The sequence below is a fragment of the Ascidiella aspersa genome, chromosome 8, assembly GCF_963924565.1.
Source record: "Ascidiella aspersa chromosome 8, kaAscAspe10.2, whole genome shotgun sequence".
Classification (NCBI taxonomy): Eukaryota; Metazoa; Chordata; class Ascidiacea; order Phlebobranchia; family Ascidiidae; genus Ascidiella; species Ascidiella aspersa.
In genome coordinates this window covers 4,826,160-4,842,916 of record NC_139454.1, presented here as the reverse complement: position 1 = coordinate 4,842,916, position 16,757 = coordinate 4,826,160, and the positions used below count along the sequence as shown (strand labels likewise).

General features: G+C 33.2%; 1 protein-coding gene across 4 annotated transcripts; it reads left to right on the top strand.

The window, feature by feature from the left end:
- Positions 1–112: 112 nt before the first annotated feature.
- Positions 113–16,705, top strand: LOC146135282 (nicotinate phosphoribosyltransferase-like). 4 transcript variants are annotated; one of them, XM_083394936.1, is made up of 15 exons: positions 113–250; positions 1,740–1,910; positions 2,533–2,612; positions 3,065–3,192; positions 4,297–4,427; positions 5,060–5,175; positions 5,778–5,977; positions 7,134–7,274; positions 7,944–8,028; positions 9,077–9,094; positions 10,066–10,146; positions 11,204–11,356; positions 12,314–12,456; positions 13,771–13,843; positions 14,313–16,705. In XM_083394936.1, exons 1-15 carry the CDS (start codon positions 169–171, stop codon positions 14,388–14,390), a joined length of 1,680 nt encoding a protein of 559 aa, XP_083251062.1. In that variant the 5' UTR covers positions 113–168; the 3' UTR covers positions 14,391–16,705. The 4 variants fall into 4 exon arrangements, with proteins under 4 accessions (XP_083251062.1, XP_083251063.1, XP_083251064.1 ...); XM_083394937.1 differs by lacking the exon at positions 9,077–9,094; XM_083394938.1 differs by lacking the exon at positions 9,077–9,094 and having other exon boundaries at positions 5,060–5,181.
- The last annotated feature ends 52 nt before the right edge of the window (positions 16,706–16,757 follow it).

Below are 16,757 nucleotides of genomic sequence, written 5' to 3'. Positions count from 1 at the left end.
TAATTTGTACGTACAACAGTGAAAGAGCGCCAATTTTTTTAAAGTTGAATTTTTTGTTGTATTTTAAAATGTGTATGATTAGAATGTTTAAAAAAATGCAATTCAAATTTAGGTTTTCTTCTGTGATTTAACTTATTATTCTAGTAACTTTAATGAAAAGTTTTTAAAATGTCGGAAAGTGCAAGAGATTCGAATGGTGTTGGGTCAGACTTTCACCCAATGAACACAGTTGTTCAGGCTCTTCTTACAGGTAAGCTTTTGACTCTGGAGTAGAATCCTTTTTACAGTAACAAAACAAGCTAACAAAATTAAAATTTGAGATATAGATCTGTATAAAATGCTGCAAAATGTATGCAATTTATATTTTCTTTATATGTAATATTTGGCGCTGGTCTAGAATCCTACCACATTTTTGGGCGCTGGTCTAGAATCCTACCACATTACTAAATCAACGCACAATATTTGGGTTAGGGTGCGAGTTAGCGTTTTGATGTGTGTGGGTCAAGTATTTTTATATCTATTATTTAATAATATTATTGGCTCACCCTAACCCAAATGCTAACTCGCAGCAAATAATTTGCGTTGTGGTAGGATTCTAGACCAGCGCCCATTTTTGTCCGGGGGTTTATATTGCTAACAATATTTGGGTTAGGGTGAGAGTTTGGGTTTCGGTTTCGGTGGGTCAAATATTATTATTATATTTATTCTTACCTATTTATGCCTTACTTGCAATTTCAACTTTGACAACTCGTTTCGTTAGTGTTAAAGTAAAGGTGGTAGGATAACTATTATAACAGATTTTGGCGCTGGTCTAGAATCCTACTACATTTTCATGCGGTGGTTTATATTAAACAATATTTGGGTTAGGTTGAGAGTTAGCGTTTGGGTTTGGGTTGGTCAAGTATTATTATTATTATATTTATTCATACATATTTATGCCTTACTTGCAATTTTAGGTTGACAACTTGTTTCGTTAGTGTAATTATAAATGTGGTAGAATTCTAGACCAGCGGCCAGATTTTTACACATTAACATGTTTTCAAATTATAGTTTGTCAGCTAATGCATGTTGTCTTTTGTCAGTATTCTAACAGCATTTTACAAAAAATGTGCAGTTCGTAAAATGGCCAACTAGAATATTTAGTTATATATATTAAATAGTGAATTTGTAATTCAGTGCTTTTAAACAGGCTGGCAGAATCTTGCCAGCCTTCTGGTGACAAGCATTTTTGGCACAAATTCTTACGTTTTTTGGTCATGCCCAAAAACTACACAAATAAACGATCTATATGCTAAACTCTGGCTTTTCCCTGCTAAACAATTAATGTGCTTCGTACTTTTTTCAGAATGGCACAAAAAATAATTTCCTGCCAATTTTAGTGCATAATGTTCCTACATATTCAGCATTTAAAAAAATTGGATTGAATATTTGTACAAGCACCTGTTTGTTTGGAAAATCGATCTATCAAAAAAAAAAAAGCATTTTCTTTGGTTTTCTGTCTGATTCTTCGGCCCAAATAGTCGCCAAGTCGCTAGCTTTGCGCCATACTGCTTTTTAAATTAGATAACGAAGCCTACTTCTAAATGATTTATTAAATGTGAGTATTAAATGTTTTGAATTAAACGATGAAAAGTTGCTATAAAATCTCAAATTATTGTGTTGGTATTGATTTGCAGCTATATATTTATTGTTGAATATTAGTTATTTCTAATTTCAATATTTATTTTTTTTTATTTCAGATTTGTACCAATTAACGATGGCTTACGCCTATTGGAAGACAGAAAAGATGAATGACATTGCAGTGTTTGACTTATTCTTTCGCAAGAATCCATTCCGCGGAGAATTTACCATATATGCAGGGCTCGAAGAATGTGTCAAATTTCTGCACAACTTTAGATTTTCTGAATCTGGTATGAATTCATTGTGTGTTTAAAATTAAGATCGCTTAAAATAAATTAAGATCGCTTAAAATAAATCTGTATGTGACATTATCCATTGCATTCTAAAAAAAATTGTTTAAACATAAACACAGATCTCTAAGAACCATTATATTTATTATGCGACCCCAAAAAAACATTTTCATATTCATGTCGGTTCGTTATATTTTCAATGTATCGCTCAGGGCTGAGCAACGTTTTCCTAGTCGCGGGCCAAAACCAAACCTAATAAGGTCTCTGCATGCTGTTCTATTGTAACTGGGGTTTATGTTGTTAAACAAATAATTTTGGGGAATTTTATTATAACAACTGAAAGGGCTGTCAATCAGGTGTTGACTCAGGGTTTTTTGCAATAGGAAACGGGTCTCCACGTTAAACTCTCAGTGTTATGTTTATATTAAAAAACTCACAATATATTGCATGACGCACAATACGGGCCTTAGGCTGTTCACCTTGTATAGCTTGATAAACATATCTAAGATTTGGCATTGTAATACATATTTAGTAATCATGATTCAGTTTGTCTTTATGTAAAAGTTTTATGTTGTGTTTAAAAATAGCATAATTATTTTTAAGTAACAAAGGTTTGCTTTAGATATTTCCTACCTCAAAAAAGTAATGCCGGACACGGAGCCAAGTTTCTGGGAATACTTATCAGAGCTGGATGCCTCAAAAGTAAGCTATACTCAGTGTTAACTGAAATTAAACATTACATTATTCGTAAATTAGAGTTTTTCCTTTTTGTTGAGATTTGTTTTTAAATTTAAAGCTAAAAACATCTTTACAAACTGGAGAACGCTCAAATTTTTTTTGAGAAAAGTGGCTACAAGCAACAGTCATAAGCAAAACATAAAAATTAAAAACAACTTGCGAAATAGTTGGGCTGCACCACTTTAAAAACTACAATTTTTTGTCGCATCAAATACCTTTGTACATAATTTTGGTTAATACCTTTGTACAATAAAATAATTAGTTGTTTGGTAAAATTTAGCCTTAAAAATGGGGGATATTACATAGGTTGGGCATTGAATAGTATTTAAATAAAATGAGCACAGAACTAAACTATCAAAGCCCCAAACCTAACATACATCCAGTGTTTACCCCTGCTCTGGTTCTATTTTAAATAGGTGAGCATGTGGTCCATTCCTGAAGGTTACACTGTTTTCCCAAAAGTTCCTCTTCTCAGGATTGAAGGTCCTCTTCCAATTGTGCAACTGTTAGAAACAACTCTCCTGAATCTTGTCAACTATGCAAGGTAAAGCATTAAGGGTCCGAATAAAATATTGCATCAAAAATAATCTAGCTACTACTGCTTCAGCATTTAACCGGTTTCGTAAATACACAAGTGGCCTTTTTTGGTTTTTGTTGATTTACAAATATAAATTTGTGGAACTGCTTGACGTTTAGCAAATTTTCACATTATGTATTATATAAAAAAAAATTCTGTGTTTAAGACGGACTACCCACAATTTGTTTTCAGCTAGTACCAATTGTTACCAAATACCAAGCCACCCTTTATGGTTAAGCAGTTGTTATAACACACATTTTCTTTACCAAATGACTTTATGTTGTGCAGATTACTTTACATTTTGCAAGAACTGGTTTGGACTAACCTTTAATACTATATCCTGCCTTTGTAAGGTTATTTCCTCTGGAAATCTAATTGATTTATTGCCCTTATTGCTTCATGACTGTTTAAATATAGTTTCCCGACCTTAATGAGTTGTTATTAATAACCTAATTACTATTTGGAAAGGTTAGTCAACTTTTTAATGCATTGTGTAATACACTACAGCACTAAGAATAAAATGACCTACTGTATAGACACAATACACTTGAATCTGCAAATTTTATGTGTACTTTGCATTGAAAAATGTATTTTTATGTACCATGTACAAAAGATGAAAAATTTATAAAACAAGAAAACATGATAAAGTACCCAAACACATATATATAACAAAATCACACCTTTGCCTAAACACTTTTACTTTTTGAGTTGCAACACAACGGTTATCCAGTGTGTCATTGATTTAACACCGGAAGGTGCTAATTAATGCTCAAACTATAGAAACTCAGAATGATAAGAATTGTTTCCCACCTTTTGTAAGCGATGGTTTGATTTACTTCTCCATCAAATTAACTGAAGATAATACAAGTTTGTATTAAAACGTCTTACAAATCAAGATGATGCCGGTCTACTCAAGCTTTTTGGCTTTGTAATTCATTATGCTATATTGAAGATCCAACCATAGCGTGCTCTAATATTTTCATTATCTTAAATATGTACATGAGAAGTGGATCCTGTATATTTTGACGTTGATTATTAATTTACCAAACGTTCCAACTTTTATTATTTCAGCTTGGTAGCGACCAATGCAGCCCGTTTTCGAATAACCGCAGGCGACCATGTTCAACTACTGGAGTTTGGGTTGCGTCGTGCTCAGGGACCCGATGGTGGTCTGTCTGCATCTAAATATTGCTACATTGGAGGTTGGGTATAAGTTGTATTGCGCTTGTGTGTAGAATATTTATTTTATTCTTCTTTTCATTAGGATAACATACAATAGGGACTACAAAGCACAAAAATGTTAAGCACAATTAGCTGTAAATTACCATAGTATCAGCAAAAATTGGATATTAAACCAGTGAAATCTATTTTTTAGCTCATTTTGACCCTTAACTATAGTTTATGTTATGTCTTTATTCGAACTGTGATTTTTTTTGACAATAATATTATTAAAATTGTAATCTTTTTGCTGGAGTCTGTTGGTTATATGTTGTATGTTGGTACATAGATTGTATATATTTCTGCCATTTTTTCTTTTGTTCATGTAAAAAGTATTTGTTTTAAATGTTTTTTTTGTTTGTTTTTTGTTTTGTAAACCAATATCCTGCCAAGTTTATTTGTTGTTGTTGTGTATTGTTTGTTAAAAATGAAAAAATTATCTTTTGCTTTAAAAAATGTCAGTTCTCCAGAATGTTTAGTTCCTATTCCCATTTCTAGACTAAAAAATGCAGTTTATGTGGAATTCTACTTCACACCCATTGGATTTTGCGACCACTGTTCTGGTTTTAGGCTGTCAAACACAGTTTAGACTTGCAGGGCTTCATTTGGTTTGCAGGTTTCGATGGGACAAGCAACGTACTAGCAGGAAAGAAGTTTGGCATCCCAATCAAAGGAACGCACGCTCATTCCTTCGTTAACAGCTTCACTTCTCTTAGTGAAATACCGAATGGGGTCAGTGCTTATTGTTAGATCAGGATTTTTTAACTATGGCCCCCTGCCCCAAAGAAAGGCAGGGGGCAACAGGCATATCTTATTTCAATTATAAACGAGTTAAACACAAATTTGTCGTTTTCATTATGAATTTAGAGACGTTTTTTATGACTTTATATGAAGCATTTACCAATTTACATTGTTGTAAAGTCATTTTGAAATAACCGAAGTCCCAGTCAAGTCATTTGTGAAATAACTTAAGTTCCAATCAAGTATTTAAAAAAAAACACGTCAAGTCCATATGCAAGTCATATTTAAGTCAAATCACTAATATTAAATAAAAACGATTTCCAGGTTCTTTAATTCTCCTGTATTCCTGGAAATTGGTTTTGATTGGTAAACTGAAAACACAATTTGACAAATAGAACTTTTGTCAAAAGAAAAATTAAATAAAATTAGAATTAAAACTGCAGTCCACGAATTTGAGTACAATAATTATTAGCAGATCACTCTAATTCAAGAAACTAAAAAATTAGAATCATCTAGTTTTCCAATTCTGCATAAGCGGACACCAGTTTGCATGTTTCTGAGATTTTATCGGTTCTATAAATCACTTTTCTCAGGATTTGAAACCTGATTCAAGCTCAACAGAAGTTCCTTCAAACTTCATTCCTCGAGTGAAGTCGTGGCTTACAAAACTTGTCCCGGTTCTTAACTTTATGGAGAAGGAAGTGAATCAAGGCGAACTCGCCGCTTTCGTGGCTTACGCTCTCGCTTTTCCACGATCGTGTCTGTGTCTTCTTGACACCTACTCTGTTGTCCAGTTAGTTGAATTCTATAAATATTTGTATTTTGTGTTTTTAAACCCAGTTTAGTGGGATGGGCAGCAGATTGCTATATTTGTGGCCTGTGAGCCTAATAATAAATTTATTATTTGGTATTGTTTCATAAATATCCTGCTTAGATTTGTAAAATATAGGGTATTAGTAGTACAAGTATTAAAGCAAATATATATAGAAGCTGGTAGCATTTTGAACGTTTCAAATTTTTATTCATTTTCAACATGGTCTAATGTTACCTACTTCTGTATGGCTTTGATATTTATTCTCTGTGTAACTAAAACCTCCAGCCATTATCTCAAGATGAATTCTAACCGTTCAAAATAATACCTACTTCTGTATAAAAATAATACCTACTTCTGTATAAACTACTTCTGTATAAAAATAATACCTACTTGTGTATAAACTACTTCTGTATAAAAATAATACCTACTTGTGTATAAAAATAATACCTACTTGTGTATAAACTACTTCTGTATAAAAATAATACCTACTTCTGTATAAAAATAATACCTACTTGTGTATAAACTACTTCTGTATAAAAATAATACCTACTTGTGTATAAACTACTTCTGTATAAAAATAATACCTACTTCTGTATAAAAATAATACCTACTTGTGTATAAACTACTTCTGTATAAAAATAATACCTACTTCTGTATAAACTACTTCTGTATAAAAATAATACCTACTTCTGTATAAACTACTTCTGTATAAAAATAATACCTACTTCTGTGTTGGCCTTAATAGTCATTCTAGGTCCAACTACACCCTTCAACCATTATGCTCTAAGAATTCTAAGAATGTATAACTTATTGAATTAATAAATTTATAAAGCTCTTTCTTTACTATATCGTTTTGTTTTACATAACCAATGTTCAGAAAGGAAAATTACCATGGCGCTTTATTTTTAACTTAATAAAAACTGTTTGGTTAAATAAAAGGAAAACTAGTATTATTTTATGAAATTGTAAACATTCTCAACAAATCTTTCAAAATTATAGCAAATAGATGAATAAAAAACAAAAACGTATAGCTTTTTTAATGGAGGGCAGTCGCACGCAAGGAACTCACTAAACATGAAGTAGTGACTTTAACACTTTTGCAGAGATTTAATTTAATTTTTTTTCGTTTTTTAAGGAGTGGCCTTCCAAACTTTCTAGCTGTGGCTCTTGCCCTGAACGACTTTGGTTATCGAGCGATTGGCGTTCGACTGGACAGTGGTGACCTTGCTTACCTGTCAATCAAATGCAGAGAGGCTTTTACAACTGTAGCTACAAAGTAAGTTAGATTTATTTATTGCATCAAAAAACATCCATAAAGTCTTCTAATCTTTAAATGTATTTGATTGTAAATAAAACGTATATATCCACAATGTGGATTCTGTAATCAAGCCCTTCTGTTGCTGTAAAAATAAAAAAATCAATTTTCTGGCCAACGGTTACAGCACAGATTATATTGTGCACAATTATATAGTTTTTTTGGCCTGGCCTTGCTTGCACTAAAATCCTGATCAGGCTGACTAATTTTGGTAAGCGTTTCTGAAGGCTTATGGCGTGTTGATGTATTTGATATGAAGTTATTTTATGGTACTGTAGTAAAACAATTTTTCGATTTTACTTTTATTTTGTTTCCAAAAATTCTATTTTCATTGAATTTTATACAAAACATGTTAAGGTGTCCAGATTATAATTTTTTTCTTTGAATTTATTTCATAAAATATATTGTTAACAAGAGCAATAAATGAATTACATGCTGTCACACATAAATTCAGCTAAATAAATGACGTGAAATAAAAAGTTGTGAATTGATATATATTTATTGGTAATAAATAAAATATTTGCCCGAAGAACAATTTATAATTGATACAACGCTTGGAAGCAACAGTATAATAATTAAAACTTTTGGTAGGAAATAATTTAAAAAAAGGTATCTAATACCAATTGTTAGGTACAATGTAAAATGGATGGAAAACATGGTGATTGTCGCAAGTAACGATATCAACGAAGAGACGCTGAGATCACTCAAAGAGCAGGTGACGCCTTATCATTAATAATTGTTAAGATTTTTACCATCTGTTTTTGCAAAGTTTTGTTTTCACACCAAATCACTTGCTAGATTTGCTTTTAAACATGTTTGTTTTTTTGTTAGACAAATTGAGTGATTTAACATAGTAGTACGAGTTTTCATATTTTTCAAACTAATTTGTTTAATGTTAGGTGTATATTGCTTAAAACTGCTGTCAGCATGGCTGTATTCTATTGTGTTGTTTGTCTTGTTGTGAATTGTTGAAGTAAATATGTGTTTTTCTATTACCAGTATTTAGATTTAAATACTTTATAATGATTCTGTTAACATTATATGTCATGGTCTGACCTTCAGTGCTGTGTGAAAGACAGGGAGTCGAACCGTTTGACTTTTCCGGTTCGGGTTCGGTTTGGGTTCAAGGATTTTTTCGGAATACGATTCAGTTCCGGTTTCCGTTCGGAGCAATTTAAAAGTCCCGGTTCAGCTCCGGTTCGACCATCGTTATTTCAAAACCGGTTCATAAAGTTCCGGTTCGGATATAATATAAGTTGTGTTAAATCCAAAAATGTGGGTCAATAAATAGAGAATAATCTTTGAATTGTAAGTCATTTAATCAAAGTTCCGTGACGTATTAAAAAAACAGCAACTCATTATTGAAATATCTAAAAAATAAAAAAATAAACGTTTTTTTAATCAATATTCAAATTTGTTCATAAAATTTTAAACATGGCATAACTCGACTATTTAAAAAACAAGTTGTGACGTCATGCTGGAGTGAACCGCTTTTGTTTACAGGTTCGGGTTCGGTTAAGGTCCATGTTCTTTCAAATTATTCGGTTCAGTTCCGGTTCGGCTCCTTAAAATCGTTCAAAAAACGCTTCAGGTTCTGTTACGGTTCGGAAAAAATTGACCCAAAACGGTTCATAAAGTTCCGGTTCGGTTACGGTTCGACTCCCTGGTGAAAGATGGCTTCTATTTATTTTAAATATACTAAAACGTTTGTCTAAAATCTTGACTTTTTTACCGCTGAAATGATTGTAACTGATATATTTCAGGCGCTCAACGGAAAAAAGGTGCCTTAAGTTTGTCTGTCAGCATTTGGCATGTTTTGCATGGAATTAGTGGCATTTCTTATTACTTACCAATGCCCTAGCAAAGTAATTTGCTTGAATGGCATGGTCAACTTTTTCTTGCCATTTTTTTTGTATCAACTAGGAGCATTACGTTATTCCTCAAATGGTACAACAAAATTTTCGTATTTAGTTAAACAAAAAACTAGTAGCAATTTTTTTTTTTTTTTATATAGTTTTATTTTATACAGTGTAGTGATTGAAAAGTATATTTGATATTTGGTATTACAATTGCAAACAGAAACACCTGCTGAAATATATGGATTAAATCATGTTTGATATTTTTGTATTTTGAAGTTTATTTCAAACGAAATTTTGTCCAATCAATAATACCACTTTTATATATTTAACTATTTGCTCAAAGTTTTTTTTTTTTTTTGTATATATATTTTTTATAAATGGTTAGATTTTATTTTTTAAACAAGTTGACCCTGTCATAAAAATCTTTTTTTCAATTCCCTCAGTTGTGCAGTTTATTTTTTTATGTTTTCTGACAAATGCTGTTTTCAATTTCTATAAACAATTATTGGCTTTTTGTTTCAGCAACTGAAGCATAAAACGGCTTTATATGAATAAAACTTGCATCAATATTAAAAAAAAAGTTTTAAAGTGGACTTTTAATAATTTTGCAGACACAATACTATGATAAAAAACAGGTGCATGCTAAGCTTTATTAATTTGCTTTACACAACTGATTTACTTTCTTTTAGGGAGTACTGGTTTGCAGCAATAACCACACAATAATTGAATGCTCATTTTTCAAGTGGTTGTGTTCTATTTTTATGTTGCTGTATTTCCAATATTAATGCATATGTTTCCGAAGGTTAATTCCTTTTTTGTAATACCTGTTAAATTATTGCAATACCTACCAGGCATTGTAACATCATCCTCCGTTCTTTACATTGTGTATACAGCGTCATCACATCAATAGCTTTGGAATAGGAACACACTTGGTAACTTGTCAAAAGCAGCCAGCCTTGGGATGTGTATTCAAGGTAATCTTAATATTATGTTGCATACATTTCGCCGTGTTATCTAATGACAGCCATAAATACCACCACTATATGTTAGAGCAGCGGTTCTCAACCAGTGGGCCATGGCTCACTAGTAGGCCATGGGAACATTTTGAGTGGGCCACAGACCAATTTTATAAAGCTAGATTTAATGAAGAATTAATTTTTATTTGTGTCACTACACTTAATTTTACAGAAATAATGGCTCGGGAAGGAATTTAGAAGGAATGTAAATTTATTGTTCAGTAGCTACTATCTCACTAATGCACGGTTAAAGAAATAATCTGTTTTGAAACATGTACTGCTGTTTTTTGTTCTAAACCTATTTCATAGTTGTTTTTTCCATAAACATTTATTGGGCCACAGAATTTTTGTGCAACGAAAATGGGCCATGAAAGAAAAAAGGTTGAGAACCACTGTGTTAGAGATGCAAAGGTATCAGAGAATTTTCGCCATGATTTGTAATCCAGAGCAGTGATTTTACATTAAAAGAATTATTTTAAAACAGTAGGTTAACAAATGAAGGTAACTAAACACTAGAAAAAGTTGAATACTTTGAAAAAATACCTTTGAACGTTTTCCTTTTTTGGAGCATAGTGGTTGGAGGTTGTAGTAAGAAGTAATAATAATATCAAAGCCCATACAGAAGGAGGTATCTTTTTGGACGTTTCGAATAATTCTGTAACATCCAACATCCGTTGATGTTGAAAATGAATAAAGAGTTATTCGAAACGTCCAAAATGATACCTCCTTCTGTATGGAAAGTGGCCTGTTACATCCTTTTTTTCACTGTGGCCTGTTACATCCTTTTCGTAAAACTAGTCTGTGGTGAGATTCGAACTTAAAACCTTGGTTAAACCTGCCAAGAAACAACATAGAACTGTTGCCTGGCAAAACAAGTCATAACTCTAGATGAAAAATGAGATTCGAACTCACGACCTCAGAAATATCGACCCGAAGATAGTAGCATACTATGGTTACCTAAAAAGGAAGTCATAACTCCACCATGACCTTAAAATCCCTTTTATTCCATCAACAGCTTGTCGCTGTGAATAAGGATCCTCGCATGAAGTTGAGTGAAGAGGTTGGGAAGATCAACCTCCCAGGAAGAAAGGACGCGTACCGACTCTACTCCAGCGATGGAGTCGCCATTCTCGACCTTCTACAACTCTCCACTGAGCCCCCGCCTAAGGTGGGTGAGATATGGGAAAGCCCCATAAAGTAGGGTTGTTAAGGGTCCGATAATGTCAGAACGGAGTCGATACCTAATGTCAAGTATTAGTATGCTCGGAAAATTTTGTTACTTTTAACCAGTGTTACTCAACCTTTTTGTAAAGCTTTAAAGATCTCAATTTGCTTCACTAAAATTTTTGTCAGGAGACGAAACATAAAACATTAACATTAAAAACATTAAGTGTGAATTTACTTAATATTAGCCATATCTTCGTATTGCTTCCACGTTTGCTTTCCACGTTTTTTTTTCTTTAAATTTTGGACATATCTCTCTTAGAACCAATCTCAATAAACCAAACCATATAAAACTAATGCAGTCGGCGACCCAATCTCTTGTATGCTTGAAGTACCGCGTCGTTGGCTCAATGTTGTTGCCACTTCTAAAGGTTCAGTTGCTGGCCATATCGCTTTTTCAGGTCCTGATGGTGAAATGGTGGTTTGTTAACAAAGTACATGTGTAAGAAACGAGGATTTTTCGTGACACAATTTTGGTTGGCGACCCATGGATTGAGAAACAATGATTTAAGGCAGGGGTTCTTAAACTGGGGTCCATGGACCCCTTGGGGGTACGTGAGCCAGTTTAAGGGGGTCCATGAAGGCCTAATTAAACTATTAGTGTATATTCAAGCAATCTATTTTTCAAAGAAAAGAGTAGACTATAGTTAAAAACAAAACGTTTTTGCACTGAATATATACTTGAACTTTATTTCATTTCACATTATTTGGACCGAAAACAGCAAATTTCTGAAGTCTGTTTGTATTATGACGTCATCACTAAAAATTTATTGCCTTCGCTGGTCCGTGCGAAGCAAAAAAACTTTTTAGGGGTCCGCGTTAAAAAAAAGTTTAGCAACCCCTGATTTAAGGTCTTTTGCCCCAGAAAACACATATAACAAAAAAGGATTTAAACTTTCAGGTTGGCGAGAAGATTTTGGTCCGTCACCCCTTCATCGAGTCCAAGAGGGCCTATGTTTGCCCCCACAAGGTGGAACCCCTCTACAAGCAGTGCTGGGGCCCGAACGGCGTAACCCACAACTTTCCAACACTACAGGAACTAAAGTGAGTCAATAGGTTTGCCTACTTTAGATAACTTGTGTGATACAAGTTATGTATAACAAAAATGAACATCAAAACTCATTTTTACACAATATGTTTTTACTCTGTTGTGAAAGATTAAACTTGAATTTTTTAATGGTTAAATTAACCTTTTTCAAGTTTTTTTTCTAAAAGCTACCCTTTTAAAAATCTATAACCAAACATGTATAGCCTATTTAAAACGTCATTTAATACGAAAATAAGGAACATAATCCTAACACTTTCTTCCCCTACCTTATAGTGTCAGACCTTTTTAATTTAAGCCTTGTGCAACCCTCAAGGTTCAACAGTGATAAAACGAAGTATGTTTTATTTGTTTGCACTTAGCTTGGTTAATGTAGAATTCATTGGGTGATTGTGTGTTTCATTAGCCTTAAAATGCATTTGAAGAACATTCTTTATATATAAAGCACAGACAGTAAAATTAGCAAGAGCTAAAACTTGTTGTGCGACCCCCATACAGGTTGAGATGAGAAAACACAATACGACCAACAAAGCAATAACACCTAAATCAGAAAAAATTATAATACCATAGTATAATGACCAGCGACATAATAAAGCCAAATACGCAGTAATACCCACGACAGAATAAGTTCTACATCATCTCAATAAGACATAAACCCGTCGAAATAAGTCCTAAATTATTGTAGGGTACGTTTGATGTTGTTCTTTTTTGGGTCTTTCGGTTAAAGTTCGTTGTGATCCCTAGTTTGGAAAGGTCTGTTGTTTAGCAAATCTCATTCATAAGTAGGTTCCATTGTGTGAACGTTCCAGTTGAACAATGTGCATTGTTGTCGTCAGAATGTAAAATGTTGTAGGTAGCACGTTTTTCACATTTTAAAGCGTATTTTGTAGAAGGGAAATGTTAAAGATAATAATTTGGTATATTTCAAAAAAATAACTTTTCGAAAAAATAAATTTGGTATATTTTCGAAATATCTGATTCTGAAGGGACTTTACATTTTATTCCGATACCGATAACCGAAATATCGCGTGTTAAATTTGCTTTAGCTTTGGTTGTTAACTTACCATTTTATTATAAATTTACCTTTAAAGGTAGACTGGCTGCTTTGGATCGCAATTCATGGCTAAAATGTCTATACTAATTTAAAATGTTTATACTAAAACTAGAATCGCACGAGTAGCGACACTGAAACTTTGCATTGATAATATAGGCTCCGATCCGATATTATCGGACATCCTTGATCAGCCGTTACCATTGTCAAACCTTAAAACTTAGCAACATTGACCTTGTTTTGTTTCACTTGTATTTTTTAGAAAGCGAACTGCTACGTCACTGCAGACGCTCCGTCCTGACATCAAGCGAGAACTTAACCCGACGCCTTACAAGGTATTGTGACGTCATTAACACCGTTTTACATCACGTACAGTAGTAATAGCATAAACAACTCTGGGTATGTGACATACCTGTCGTTAAGCAATTCGTTAAGCTATGTTACGTATCAAGAACTTCTAATTTAATGACGTCAACATTAAATTGAATAATAAAGTCCTTTGTTAATTTAATATTTTAGCTTGGAGATAATTAAGGCTGTCAAATTTGAGCAAAACAAATAAATTTTCAAGTAATAAAACTTGCACCGCTATACAAATTTAAACATTTTCTCCGAGTAATTGGACATTAGAAATCGTCGCTTTGTTGCACACAATTTTTACCACAGAAAGAAAATCGCAGACATTTGTTTATCAAGAATAAAAAAAAAAAATTTATTAGTGTTATGCAACCAAGCAGTGTTTTTTAAAATACATAGCGATAGCATGTATAACGATGCCAAATGTAACGCCGACCTTTTGTTTAGGTGTCGGTCACAGATGAGATGTACCACTTTCTCCACAACATTTGGCTTCAACACGCCCCCATTGGCGAGCTGTCTTAAGTTCATAGCGCCATCTATGGATGCCTGTTGCTTTAAAAAAGTTCCGCTAGAGGCGCTGCTGCGCATATATGCAAAATCAACTTATTATTGCGTAATAAGAATACCAAAGCTCACACAGAAGTAGCTGCAGAATACTCAGTAATTCAGGCCAGACACTATTAAAAGATCTTAAAAGATGTATATTTCGCCAGCGAAGGTATCGCCAGTATCTCTAAATAAACAAACTCGGTATAAATCTTAGTCGGATATATTAAAATTTTGAACGTTTCGAATAACTCTAAAATGCTCCAACCAACTCCTCCCCCAACGCTACCTGTATCGTAAATCCCTTCAGGACGCCAAAAAATGAGTTTTAACGTCAACTCACACTTACCCGAAAAATTATTATTTAACGAAACATCAAGACTTGACCATCGCTTATAATACACAGCAAGGTATTTGGTAAATACCATAAATCATTGTTGGTTATCTTATTGCCTTCTCTTTATGTTCAAAAGGAATAAAGAGTTATTCAAAACGGTTAAAATGATACCTACTTCTGTATGGGCTTTGATATTCTTATTACGTCTTACTACAATCTCTAACCATCCAAATTATAATTGTTGCAGCAATTATTACGCGCGTAAATTGCGTTTTCACTTGATTTTACAATTCGAGCGACGGATTTAATTAAGTTGAAACGTTTCGGATTTTATTGTATTTATCCGCTGTTGCTATTTTTCGCTGGTTTTCGACGAACTGTTTACCTTTGCCGAAATAACCAACTTTTCGGTTTTCTTTCTTTTTGCTAATTTTGTTTTATTTAATTTTAACAAAATTGGTCCGTGAAACAATTTTAGGGGGCTTTTGAAAAAAAAAATAATATGGTGCAGCAATTAAACCCATCCCATTAAACTTTGGTAAGGGATATGTCCGATAATATCGAAGCCGATGTCCGATTCCCAGTGTTAGTATCGGACTGTCGGTATTAGTCCAATACTAGGTTGTTATATCAGTGACGATCCGCTGTCAAATTAAGGCAATTTAGCCATAATTTACGATCCAACGCAATGATATTTACCTTTAAAAGTTAACTTATCAAAAAAGTATATCAACAACTGAATGGGACTAAGTTTCCTAACAAAAAACAACTTTGACTCGATAACTTCATAAAAATTACCTCAACATTTTACCTTTATCTATTTTGCTTATTTGAGTGTAATAATGACGACATTGGGTTCCGGATAGCGACACTTTTGGTCCAAAATATGGGTGGGCCCTTTCGGGCTAAAATGTCAAGGATCGGACATCCATAAAGTTACTTGAGTACAGTGACGTTGTTTTTTAAGGTATTTATTTGCAAAAAATCATTGAAAAATGTCATGGTTGGTCACTTCAATTTCTTGTTCGGCAAACCTATACATTTCTATTAAGCAACTGTTGTTGTTGTTTTTGTATTTTCTTTTTTTCTGTTCCATTAGAAGCGTAATATTATGATAGCCTTGTACGTATAGCAGAGCCACATTATAATTGTGGTTTATTTAACCTAAGTATAATCTTTTTCTGATGTTGCAAGCAATTTTTTTATATGTTCCGGGTTAGTGGCTCAACAATTTAAAGTTTTTTTTCGTCGAATTATGCCTCGTGCTTACTTTTGTGTTTAAATTAGCTTTTTATTTATTCTCTTTTGCTTTATTTCTTCAAACCACAAGGTTTCGGCATAGCTGATAATTTACGCTCGTCTTAATTAGCTTTATTATGATTTTTATGCACAAACAAACTAGTGGTTAGGAAATCAACAAACTCGAGCAACGTTTACCAGAGTCGTAGCCAGGTTATTTTGTGCCCGGGGGTAAAGTAAAAAATTGGTGCCCCCTTCTTCATGTTTAATGACATTTTCGATTACATTAACCTTATATACCTCACTTTATACGAAAAAACAATTCAAATTTTAATAGAACACTGTATTTAAAGAAGAAGCACTCATTTTGGCATTTTTAAGGCCTCATTTTGGAGCCCCTGAACCTTAGCGCCCCAGGCCATATGAACCCAACCGCCCCCGTAACTACGTCTCTGGCGTTACTATATCCATCATTTCTAATGACTTCCTAAAAGGTGCCTGAAATTTTGCAACGTAACCTAATTAATGTGTCAAATATTTCCTTTTGTTGTGTCATTCTTTCTATGCTACCTGTGGGATTGCTTGTTTTGACTGCGGACACGTTTTTAGTTTTATAATCTTTTAAAAAATTGCGATAAAAACATTTATTATTAACATAATCGGGATGAACTTAAATTTATTTGCAAACCTTTCTTAATTATAAAGGACTTTAGAATTGGTGTTATGATTGTGTTAGTGTTTTTTGGTAATAAGCAGGGGAGTAACTA